At 40.1% G+C, this 12,749-nt stretch overlaps 1 protein-coding gene across 1 annotated transcript in view; it reads left to right on the top strand.

The window, feature by feature from the left end:
* tep1 (telomerase-associated protein 1) overlaps nt 1–12,749 on the top strand; it is a 60,699-nt gene that overhangs the window by 46,893 nt on the left and 1,057 nt on the right. The window contains exons 48-53 of the mRNA XM_061978977.2: nt 1,169–1,299; nt 1,370–1,491; nt 3,354–3,497; nt 3,574–3,673; nt 8,506–8,623; nt 8,693–8,775. Coding sequence (XP_061834961.1) covers nt 1,169–1,299; nt 1,370–1,491; nt 3,354–3,497; nt 3,574–3,673; nt 8,506–8,623; nt 8,693–8,775 — 698 coding nt within the window. The remainder of the gene's footprint in view (nt 1–1,168; nt 1,300–1,369; nt 1,492–3,353; nt 3,498–3,573; nt 3,674–8,505; nt 8,624–8,692; nt 8,776–12,749) is intronic.

Here is a 12,749-nt window from a genome sequence, read left to right as displayed (position 1 = left end):
TTACAACCATTTAAATAATTTTTTAAGCATAATGATAGCCCTCTAGACATGAAAGAACACCCTTTTTGTCACCTTTACACTCTTTTAATCCAATATGCTACCTGATGTTGAACCAATCAGTGATGACGATACTGAACAGCGAGCTTAAAAAGTAGATGTGTTTCTGTCAGGGGGGTTCAACTGTGGAACAGCTTGGATGATTCCTTAAAATGTTCCAGTTCCATTCACACATTTAAATAAATAAATGATAAATGGGTTATACTTGTATAGCGCTTTTGTACCTTCAAGGTACTCAAAGCGCTTTGACAGTATTTCCACATTCACACATTCACACACTGATGGCGGGAGCTGCCATGCAAGGCGCTAACCAGCAGCCATCAGGAGCAAGGGGTGAAGTGTCTTGCCCAAGGACACAACGGACGTGACTAGGATGGTAGAAGGTGGGGATTGAACCCCAGTAACCAGCAACCCTCCGATTGCTGGCACGGCCACTCTACCAACTTCTCCACGCCGTCCCTAAATATTTAAAGACCAATGTCTTGAAAAAATACATCACTCTTGAATCAACACTGTAGTTAATACTATGATCAATGTTAATTAAAAACTAGATGTGAGATATAAATAATAATGGAAGTATAATTGTTTGTATACAGTATATAATTGGTGCAAAGGTTTAACACGTGTACAAGGATATTTCACATGCCTTTACTCTGTATATAATTTAACTGTGTTTATATTGTGTATAATGTGTATTTATAATACGTTGTACAAAGGACATTTCATAATTTTCGGAAGTTCATCTTGTACTTGACATTGTTTATAGGGTTAGGCGCAATAAGTGTTCAACTTCAGCCTAAACCCTTTCGGTCTGCAACATTTTAATTTTCAATCTATGAATGTATAACTGTTTGTTTATTTTGTTGACCATTGACCAAAGAATAATAAACTAACTAACAGCGTGATCTAATTGGTTTGGTCTGTAGTGGCAAATACTACTGTAGTATTGAAGTATTTAGTTTATTTAGCCATGTTATGCTTGAAATTGTTTAGTTTAGGATGAAAACAATGTTTTAATCTGCTTTAGAAAAAAATATCCCCAAAAAATCTGCGATGTACTGAAGCAGCAATATTTGAAACGTGAGACTGTATACGTTTGTTCCCTGTGCAGAGCATCAGCCCAGCTTACGAGGCACGGTCACCGCTCTGTGCTTCTCCCAGTCGGACCACGTGCTGCTTGTCGGCTATGAGTCGGGCCTGCTGGAGTTGTGGCAGGACGTGCAAGTGGTCGGACACAAGCAGGTAAGAACACACCTGGCACAATGCTGTGATCACACTCACATTACGTATTTTTCTTCCTATAAATTTTAAGGCTTCAGACTCGGGCGTGACAGCCATCTGCTCCATGCCTAATAGCTGCTTCGCTGTTGGCTACATTGGCTCATGTGTGGACGTGTGGAAGGTGCTGTGGAATCAAAAGCACAGCGCTGGCAGGTGAATGACAAAAACAAGCTAGAATTTCCCTCACTAGACTGCAGTCTGTGTTGAAAAATTATAGTGGCCTCCAGGGGTACTGTCCCACTCCTGTCCTGTAGGTGGCATTAATGTGCCCATTGTAGAGATGCGCGGATAGGCAATTATTTCATCCGCAACCGCATCACAAAAGCCGTCATCCATGCGAACCAACATTTTATCAAAACCACACCCGCCCGCAATCCGCCCGTTGTTATATATCTAATATAGACGATGCAAGGCATTAGTGAGGTTAGAAAGCTTTTGCCTGTTAAAAAAAGGAGACTGATCCAATGGAGCAGAGACATTCAATGCGTGCCACGCATTAATATCTCTTGGCCACGCATTAGTGGCTAAGAGATATTAATGCGTGATATTATTTATCATTATTATAATATTATTGTCATTTCCATTAAGAAAGTGTTGACTATTGTTGCCAATGCCCTCAGATCAGGAGTGCATTCCTCACACTTTGTGTGCGCAGTTGCAGAAAGCAGAACGAGGCTTTTAAGAAGTTAAAAAAATGTTTTAGAAAGACTAGGCCTATATTTTCGTTAGGTAAAAAAAATGTTCTGAATTTATTTCAATGAATATTAACTTGTTAACGTTATAATGCTCAAATAGATACGAGGGCGGGGTGCACAGTGAAGCAGTGAACAATTTCGCGACAAAGATGAACCTTTATTGATTGATCTGCAGCCATGACAAAATATCAGACCATCTCCATTGTCAACGACAGGCAGGAAAATAAAGATAAACACATAGCCTATGTTGTAGGCATAGGCTCATACGTTTTTAAGTTGAAATAAAAAAATAAATAAAAAATGTGCCTCATAAGCTTTAGGCTGTCAATCACGCGCACAAACTTAAATTATACAATAACATATGTATGTCATCTCTATTTAAACAAAAATAAATTAAAAAAAATATATATATATATTACCTGCAACTTATTGGCCAAGGCAAATAGCTGAAGGGGGGAAATCAAACCCATCAGACTGCACTTTATCATCAAACTTGAATTATAATGAAAATAGACGGTCGCGACAAACAAAGCAGGCTAAATAGCCTTACATTGTCGCCAATCGGAGATGCGCTTCACTTGAAAGCGAGGCCAAATAATTATTCACACACAGTAGTATATCTCGAATAGAAAAAAAACACAATAAACAACGCAATTGCCTTAATTCCTTTGCATTGTAGTGCGCCCAAACAACACGTAACCATCAAAATTATTTAGCTGACCGAACTCAATATAGGTTAGACATGGGCTTATTTGGTATAGCCTATAGGTAACGTAGACTAATTCGTTTAACATATCCAACCGTATGTCTACTTACTTTTTTTTTTGTTAGCACTATGCAGGAATAAAATGGCATCTACAGTGCCAGGATTCATGCGAGAGCGCCTGGCCTCTAAAATGCGCCCTGCTGCGCTGAAGGAGCGCTCACTTGCGCCACTTGTTGCTGGGACGCGGTGCCATCTTTTTCTTTTTTTCTTCTTCTTCTGTAGTGTTGTGTTGTGCTGCAGTGCCTGATGAATAATTGACTGTTTCAAAGAGTGCTGCTCGTTTTTCGTATGTGGGTAACAACATTTAACTATGTATATATATTTCCGAATTGGTTCAACCGCCAACCGCCCGCATCTATTTAAAATCTATTTTTACCCGCCTGACCGACTCCGCGGTTGTGTCCGCAAACCGCACATCTCTAGCCCACTGCAAGGCAGTCAGAGCTACTTTGCAGATCTTGTTTCCTAGCGCGATAGACAACTAATCAAATAATGCTGAATTTAGCAATGATGTAAAAAATGTAAATGCCTGACATTTTTTTGGTGTGTTTCAGTCTGGTCAAGATGTCCTCCTACACGGTGACCGAGCAAGTAGTTCGCCTAGGGTACTGCTCCGTTATCATGGCCCTGTCCAGCACCGGCTTGCTATTTGATGTCACCTGTGATGAAGATTCAAAGTGGCAAAAGACAATCCACGAGTAATCAGGGTGGTTCTGGTTTGTTTACTTCTTCTACACAACTATATCTCTTGTGTGTGCGCGTGTGTTAATGCAGCTGGGACCAGAGCGTGGGAGTTCTGGGAATAATCCAAAATGACGAAAAAAGCATGTGGCTGGTAGGCGAGGCAAACGGAGAGATCAACATCGGCTTCATCGTGAGTAGACGTCCAAGCAATATGATACCAGCTTTAAACCCCGCATAATATTAGCACCATTTATTATTATTGCATTCGCAGTACAAAATGTGCATCTCATTTGTGCTTTTTGTAGCCCTAAATACGATTTTGTTTTAGGGCCCCATTTCATTCTTAACACTACTCATGTAACCCGCTATGGGCTGTAATACAGAGCTCCCTCACCACACCGCACTTTGAAGTTTGTGGCATTGTAAAGGTGACAATCCATCCATCCATTTTCTACCGCTTATTCCCTTTGGGGTCGCGGGGGGTGCTGGAGCCTATCTCAGCTACAATGTGGGAGTTATTTCATGGTTGGAGGCCTTCTTGCGGAAAGATGAACTTTGATCATCATGGCGCCGATCACGGCTGCCTCGGTGCTATCGTGCGCGCTGTTTTGTTTGTTTTTGTGCGTAAATTGTGTGTCCGCGTGCTCTTACACCCGCGAAGTGCTACTGAACATCAGATCAATCTACCCTACGGACGTATTACCGGTCATTTTAGCGTCAGCTGCGGATTTGGTCCATTCTTTGATCAAAAGAGGGAAACCGCACCAAAGAGGAAAAGAGAGCGGGAGCCCTCATCCGTCTCCGCAGACGAGGATTACGCACGCCCTTACCTGGCATCTTTCTCTCAGCGTTGCTGATGAGAAAAAACAAGGACTTTTCCTCATCTTGTGTTTTGTGCTTCACGGAAACGTGGCTGAGCGCGAGTGTCCCAGACAACGCGGTTCACCTGGAGGGCTTTCCATCTTCTCCGCGCGGCTCTCCGGCAAAGCAGGAGGCGGTGGAGTCTGCTTCTTCATCAACAACAACTGTTGTACAGACGTGACTGTGATATCCCAACACTGCTCTCCTGCTCTATTTTCATTCAATGTAAGTAGAGATGTCCGATAATATCGGCCTGCCAATATTATCGGCCGATAAATGCTTTAAAAATGTAATATCGGAAATTATCGGTATCGTTTTTTTTATTATCAGTATCTTTTTTGTTGTTGTTTTTTATTTTTTTTATTAAATCAACATAAAAAACACAAGATACACTTACAATTAGTGCACCAACCCAAAAAACCTCCCTCCCATTTACACTCATTCACACAAAAGGGTTGTTTCTTTCTGTTATTAATATTCTGGTTCCTACATTATATATCAATATACATCAATACAGTCTGCAAGGGATACAGTCCGTAAGCACACATGATTGTGTGTGCTGCTGGTCCACTAATAGTACTAACCTTTAACAGTTAATTTGACTCATTTTCATTAATTACTAGTTTCTATGTAACTGTTTTTATATTGTTTTACATTCTTTTTTATTGAAGAAAATGTTTTTAATTTATTTATCTTATTTTATTTTATTTTATTTTTTAAAAAGGACCTTATCTTCACCATACCTGGTTGTCCAAATTAGGCATAATAATGTGTTAATTCCACGACTGTATATATCTGTATCGGTTGATATCGGTATCGGTAATTAAAGAGTTGGACAATATCGGATATCGGCAAAAAGCCATTATCGGACATCCCTAACTGTAAGCCTTTTTACTCACCGCGTGAGATCATTTCACTCATACTATTAAAAATAATAATAGCGAGGGACAAGCGGTAAAAATGGATGGATGGACATTTTTTTTATAAATGTGCGAATTGCTTAAGGTTGCCTCAGTGTTTTACGGCTATATAACCTGTGTTGAGTACCGTACTCAGATTATTGTGTTGTAAGTAGTAACGTAATATGTTGTTTATTCTTATAAAATAATTAGTTTGCCGTTATAGCTCGGGGCGGTATAGCTCGGTTGGTAGAGCGGCCGTGCCAGCAACTTGAGGGTTGCAGGTTCAATCCCCGCTTCCGCCATCCTAGTCACTGCCGTTGTGTCCTTGGGCAAGACACTTTACCCACCTGCTTCCAGTGCCACCCACACTGGTTTAAATGTAACTTAGATATTGGGTTTCACTATGTAAAGCGCTTTGAGTCACTAGAGAAAAGCGCTATATAAATATAATTCACTTCACTTCACACTACTATGTCAAAGCAGTTTTGTTCGTTTTGACCATTATCGTTAGGTTTATAGCCTCACACTTGTGGGCGAGATAAATGGAGCTTCTACTCACACACTGCAGTGAAAGCCGCTGGCTGTTAAGTTCAAAACTACTTTTCAGCCACCCAGTCACTATGCGACAGTAGCTTAGTCCGCACAGGCTATGGGGGGGAAGCACTTTTAACTTTTGACACACCAAGCGAGCAGCAGAGAGGAGCTATCATTAGCTTCTGTGCTAAGTAGCTAACAGAAGTTCACATAAACAGATGAGATTAGTGATAGTCACTACAAGGAGAGCTATAGGTTCTAAAGCAAATTGGTGTATGTGTAATTAAAGCTGTTGTCACTCACCAATCGCCAAATGCAGTCGCTGTCCAAAGCATTGCATAACTCGGGTGCTGAGAAGTCTGGTCCGCGCTGCCATATTTCTAAAAGAAGTTTGATGTGTGTCACAGTCCGTCATAAGAGAAGCCTCCGTAAACACACAAGGAGCGAGGATGTGCTGAATAGGAATGCCTTCTGCTTCGCAATTAATCGCAGAGAAGATCAAACGGCCGTAACGCAGGCATATAAAAAAATGCCGGTATGGCGGTATAGTCTCAAAAATATACCGCTTTCTAAAATATACCGGTATTATCTATAGTACTGGCATATCACCCAGCCCTAATATGTATGCGTGCTTGCATGTGTATACTATACACACATGCATACATACATACATTTACAGTCACACAAATACGTGTCGTTGATGCAAAAAGACGTGTAACACAATAGCCTTTTCTCAGTGCATCATAACCCGATTGAAGGACAAAATGTGCGTGTCATTCAGGAGACGAGTGCGAGTTTCTTTTTCAGTTTTTCTTTCTCTAAGCAAAAATGTACTGGAATCACAGGAAATCAAATCACAAACAATGTAATCTCCAAAACCGAAGCCATTCTAGTCGGCACCCCACATTAGACTCAGTCATACACCATCACCAGCATCACCTTCTCCAGCCACGACATTCACCTCTCATCCTCAGTCACTAATCTGGGTGTTAGAATGGACCTTCACTTGACCTTTGAGGCTCAAATAAAACAACTGTGCAAGACCTCCTTCTACCACCTCAGGAACATTGCTAAACTCCGCCCCTCACTCACTCTCTCTGATGCCGAGAAGCTCGTCCACGCCTTTGTCTCCTCCAGGCTAGACTACTGCAACGCACTTCTTGTCAGGATCCCCTGCAAGAACATCCAGAAGCTGCAATACATACAGAATAGTGCTGCTAGGATCCTGATGAGAGTGCGGAAATATGACCATATCACATCAACTCTCAAATCCCTTCACTGGCTTCCTGTTCCACTCAGGATTAAATTCAAAGTCTCCTAACTAACCCACCAGTGCCTCCATGGAAATGCCCCTCTCTACCTCAAAGAACTACTCACCCCCAAATCCTCCACACGACACCTCCGCTCCGGACAGGCTAACCTCCTCCAACCTCAGAGGACAAAGCTACGAACAATGGGAGACCGGGCTTTCTGCTCCGCCGCTCCCAGTCTGTGGAACGCTCTCCCTGACCACCTGAGGTCACCACAGACTGTGGATGCTTTTAAAAAAGGCTTAAAAACCCTTCTTTTTAAAATAGCCTTTTTTTTTTAGATATATGCCTACTAGTTTTAGCTATTTGGCTGTTCTAGTTTTTATTTGTTTTTATTTTTTAATACACTGTAGCACTTTGAGGTTGTTTACTCAATGTAAAGTGTTTTTTATTTTACAAATGAAATCTATTATTATTATTATTATTATTAATCAAATGAATCATACTTTTATATTTGGATCATGATTAATCACAGATTATTACTCTCTTGCACACCAGTAATTTAAATTAACTTGAAAAAAGACCCCAGCATTTGGACACAAATGCAATTTTATTGTCAGAATGTCATCCAGGAAAAGCTCTTAAATGTTTTTTTCGACTTGCTAGTAGTTTTATATAAAGTCCAGTCAAGGTTTATTTTGAAGTGAAATTTGCCAACGAGCACAACAGTCAGTTTGATCACTGACTGTGTAACAACCCGCGCAATCTGTCAGGTGTTCACGGTTAAAGTAAAGATGTATATTGTATGCACTCAATATAAATTGTGTGATTATCTGCGTATAGATACATGATATAATATTTTTGTGATTAACCACATAAATTAACTCATTATTTTTGACAGCCCTTCATCCAATCAGATTGCAATCAAATTGTATTTTTCTTCTGCTCACAGCCAATAGCGGGCAAGTTTGCATTGTAACTGGGTATTGCTAGGATTTGCTCACATGTGTTGTATACAAGTTCAAATTTGGTGTGTGTGTGTGTGTGCGCATATACACACTTATGTATGTATGTATGTATGTATATATATGTATATATATATATATATATATATATAAATGTGTGTGTGTGTGTGTGTATATATGTGTATATATATATGTATGTGTGTGTGTGTATATATGTGTATATATATATATATATGTATGTATGTGTGTGTGTGTGTGTGTGTGTGTGTATGTGTATGTATGTATATATGTGTATATATATATATATATATATGTATGTTTGTGTATATGTATATCTTCAAAATCCACAGGTTGATTCTTCTACGGTAGCTCAGAATAGCGTCTGTGGACACTATGACATGACACCAAACCAACACTAACACCTCCCTTCAAAGTGTTCTTCACTGCTACTTTGATGTCATAAACCTTTTCTCTAATGTTTGTATTCATTGTTGCCTCTCTTGCTTTCAGTTCGCCATGGGCCCAGAAAATGACATAAGTTCATGTTTCAGCAACATGTCCCTGAAGAACAACAAGGAGGCTGAGAAGGAGGAAGGAGGCTTGATAACAGCCGTCACTATGGAAAATGGTGCAAAGAAAAAACACAGATGAGAAAATAGCCGCTTCTTTTGTTGTGTTGTGACTCTGTGATTTTTAGAATTTGTGGTGTGTGGAGACGTCCAGGGGAACATGTGGTTCAACCAGCCACCGGAAGTGTCGTCATGGAGCAGCAGGAAGCCTGTAAGTCATCATACAGTATGTTTACATGCACACATAATCATCCTTACATGATGAATAATTTAAATTGTCCTAAATGAAGGGCTACGGTAAAGCATCCCTCCTTTTTTTGTTTTTCTCTATAGAGAGTAAGACTTTGTGGATGTTGTTGTAGTCTGACACCTCACCGCTAGATTGTGCCAGATTTAATGGCGATAAAATAGGGCCAAAAGTTTTCCATCCATTTTCTACCGCTTGTCCCTCTCAATCAACTTTAAAACTGAAAAATCAAGTTTGATTTATTTTTCAGATTTAATAAAATTATGATTCACTATGGTAATTATTTTGGGCAAATTATTTCATTTTTCACTTTCTTACATTTTGATAGTTAAGCTTCTTTTTTTCAGATTCAAATATTATTTTCACAGCTTCAGTATTTTTTTCAGGTTCAGATACTTATTTTTCAGAGTCAAATCCTTTTTTTTCATATCCAGGCTTTTGGCCCAAATTAAGGGTGGGGAGTGTCATCAACTGAAAGAGTCTGGCATCATGACAGACAACTTAGCAAAACGGATAGCGGGCTTATGTATAAGGTTGCTTTCAGGAAACGTTATTTCATGCTATTTATTAAATAGGTAATGTGTATAAAACCAAAACCGGCGCAACATTAAATAAAAAACACAAAATGAATACACAATAACTAGAGATGTCTGATAATATCGGGCTGCCGATATTATTGGCCGATAAATGCTTTAAAATGTAATATCGGAAATTATCGGTATCGGTTCGGAAATTATCGGTATCTGTTTCAAAAAGTAAAATGTATTACTTTTTAAAACACCGCTGTACGGAGTGGTACACGGACGTAGGGTCAAGTCCAGAGCGCCAATAAACCTTAAAGGCACTGCCTTTGCATGCCGGCCCAATCACATATCTACGGCTTTTCACACACACAAGTCAATGCAAGCATACTTGGTCAACAGCCATACAGGTCACACTGAGGGTGGCCGTATAAACAACTTTAACACTGTTACAAATATGCGCCACACTGTGAACCCACACCAAACAAGAATGACAAACACATTTCGGGAGAACATCCGCACCGTAACACAACATAAACACAACAGAACAAATACCCAAAACCCCTTGCAGCACTAACTCTTTCGGGATGCTACAATATACACCCCTCGCTAACCCCCAACCCCGCCCACCTTAACCTCCTCTTGCTCTCTCAGGGAGAGCATGTCCCAAATCCCAAGCTGCTGTTTTGAAGCATGTTAAAAAAAAAATAATGCACTTTGTGACTTCAATAATAAATATGGCAGTGCCATGTTGGCATTTTTTTCCATAACTTGAGTTGATTTATTTTGGAAAACCTTGTTACATTGTTTAATGCATCCAGCGGGGCATCACAACAAAATTAGGCATAATAATGTGTTAATTTCACAACTGTATATATCGGTATCGGTTGGTATCGGAATCGGTAATTACCGTAAGAGTTGGACAATATCGGGATATCGGCAAAAAAGCCATTATCGGACATCTCTAAAAAAATAACACATTTTTTAAAACTGTGATAGACTACTATTTTTATCTCATTAATTTGTCTTGTCTCATTGTCCCATGTCCTTTAGCCTCATTTAAGTCTGTTTGCCTCATTATTATTGGCATGCTAAATTAAATCTGCATGGTGAACATCTCTTTTCTCATTCAATATTCTGTTTTTCTCATATTTGCTCCATTTACTGTCACTCATTCTCACGTTAATTAGTCTCCCCGGTCAGAAGTTGTGCTGAGCTGGGCTTCTGTGATAACCAGGAAGCACAGTGTGAGAAGCAAACCGACCGCACTTGTGTTTTTGTTTATTGTGGGGAGGTGGTAGACAATTAGGGATTTATCCATTCATCTATCAGTCTTCTTCCGCTTATGGGGTTGGGTCGCGGGAGCTTCTCCCCAGCTACTTTGTCCAGCTCCTCCCCGGTGGCTCCCAAGACGTTAACACCGCGTCCTGGTTCTTCCCCGTGGCCTCCTACTGGTCGGACATGCCCTGAACAGAGAGGCGTCTGGGGGGTATCCTAACCAGATACTCGAGCCATCTCAATTTGACTCCTTTTGATGTGGAGGAGCAACGACTTTACTCCGAGCCCCTCCAGAATGACAGAGCTTTTCACCCTATCACTAAGGGGAGCCTCGCCACACTACGGAGGAAGCTCATTATGCCAACTTGTGTCCGCGATCTTGTCCTTTCGGTCACAACCCAAAGCTTGTGACCATAGGTGAGGATAAGTACGTAGACTGACCGGTAAATTGAGAGCTTTGCATCCCCGCTTAGCTCTCGTGAACAAGACCCCAAGGTACTCTTGGACTCCTCCACTTGGTGCAGGATCTTAGAGGTGCTGATTCTTAACTCGGTGGCTTCACACTCCGCTGCAAACCGATCTGATCGTACAGGAAGTGGAACGCCACGTTACAAAACAAGCCAAAAGTCGTATATAATAGCGAATTTGGCGACATTGGTTTTACTTGGTCTCGTATGGTATGTTCAAGGACGACTAAATAAAGTGGAAAAGTTCAAAAAACAAAAAACTGGGTTTTCTTGCAGTATATTATTTTTACACTAAATTGACTGCAGCAGTGTTCTGGTTTTGGGATCTCTGGTGGAGCCTTCACAAAGTGTTGAGATGAATTGATTTATTTCCAACACTCCCTGAAGGCAACACGATGTGGGATGACCTCAATGCTGCCTTTTATGTTTCCGTGGCCCTCCCAATTGATGACACGCGGCCTACGCAAAATTTGGGCCAAAAGTCTGAATCTGAAAAAAAAAGATTTGGATCTGAAAAAGATTTGAAACTGAAAAATAAAATAACTAAGAAATCAGATTTGAATCGGAAAAAAACAGAAGTTCAAATATTAAAATATATAAAAGTGAAAAATTAACAAATGTATTCTAAATAATTACCAGACTGAATCATATTTATATTTAAATCTGAAAAAAACTGTGTGCACTTATTTTTATTTTACACAATGTATTTTTCAAAGTTCAAAATCTGAAATTTTAGTTTTCAGTTTCAAAGTTTATTTGTCAGGGGCAATGCTACGCCAGGGCTGCGGGCGGTTATTGCCTCGTCAGAAATCTGTTTAGCCCCAGTTGTTGTGTATTTGGGATCTGTATAAGTCGCAAACCGTGGAGGCATTGCAGAGATTTTTTTTAAACAATCTTGCCATCCTTCCTCTAAATGAGCCATTTCTGAATTTGCCCCATCCGTGACATCCCACTGGTGAGGTCCGCTTCATCTTTTGGCCGCCCAATCACAGCGCGAATAAGAACTTTCCTCAACCTATCACCGGGTAGAGTCCATCTTTCTGTAGCCAATCACGCAACCGGGTCCATCTTTCCAATCACATGTCCAGGTCTAGCTTTTGGCTACCCAATCGCAGCAGACACAGGTAATAGGTCTGCAGCAAGACAACAGAAGTGGTACAATTTGTATCAAATGTTAGATTGAAAGCCTATTACATGATTCAATTCCATTTTCACTGAAAATCATACATTAACTAGCTACAAGTATAGCCTAAAACAGTATATTTATTTAAGTGTGTTTTACAAAAATACATCCAAAGTAATTTAGCAAGTTATGTGTATGTTTATGTGAGAGAATAGTGAGTCTGATGTGTAGTGTATTGACACGCATTTTGGGTGAATTGTCAGCATGCGCATGAGCGCTGTCTGTTGCTGTATCTGTCACCTTTGCACGCAAAACATTTTTGCCACCGTTGCTTGGCTTAACTTTTTTATTGACTATTCTTTGGTCAGATTCAGTTAAAACTACTTTATACAGAACGTGCTGGGTATGATAACTGATTATATTGAAAAAATTAGACCTAAAAAATGTCATGAAAATATATTATTTTTTTAGACCCCACACACACACATACGCACACACCCTTAGTTCGCCCCAGGAGAGAATTAATCCTGGAGCCGTTTGTTATTTTTT

This window comes from Nerophis lumbriciformis, linkage group LG19, assembly GCF_033978685.3.
Source record: "Nerophis lumbriciformis linkage group LG19, RoL_Nlum_v2.1, whole genome shotgun sequence".
Taxonomy (NCBI): domain Eukaryota; kingdom Metazoa; phylum Chordata; class Actinopteri; order Syngnathiformes; family Syngnathidae; genus Nerophis; species Nerophis lumbriciformis.
Note: the sequence above shows the minus strand (reverse complement) of the source record. Positions and strands in the feature narration are given on the sequence as shown.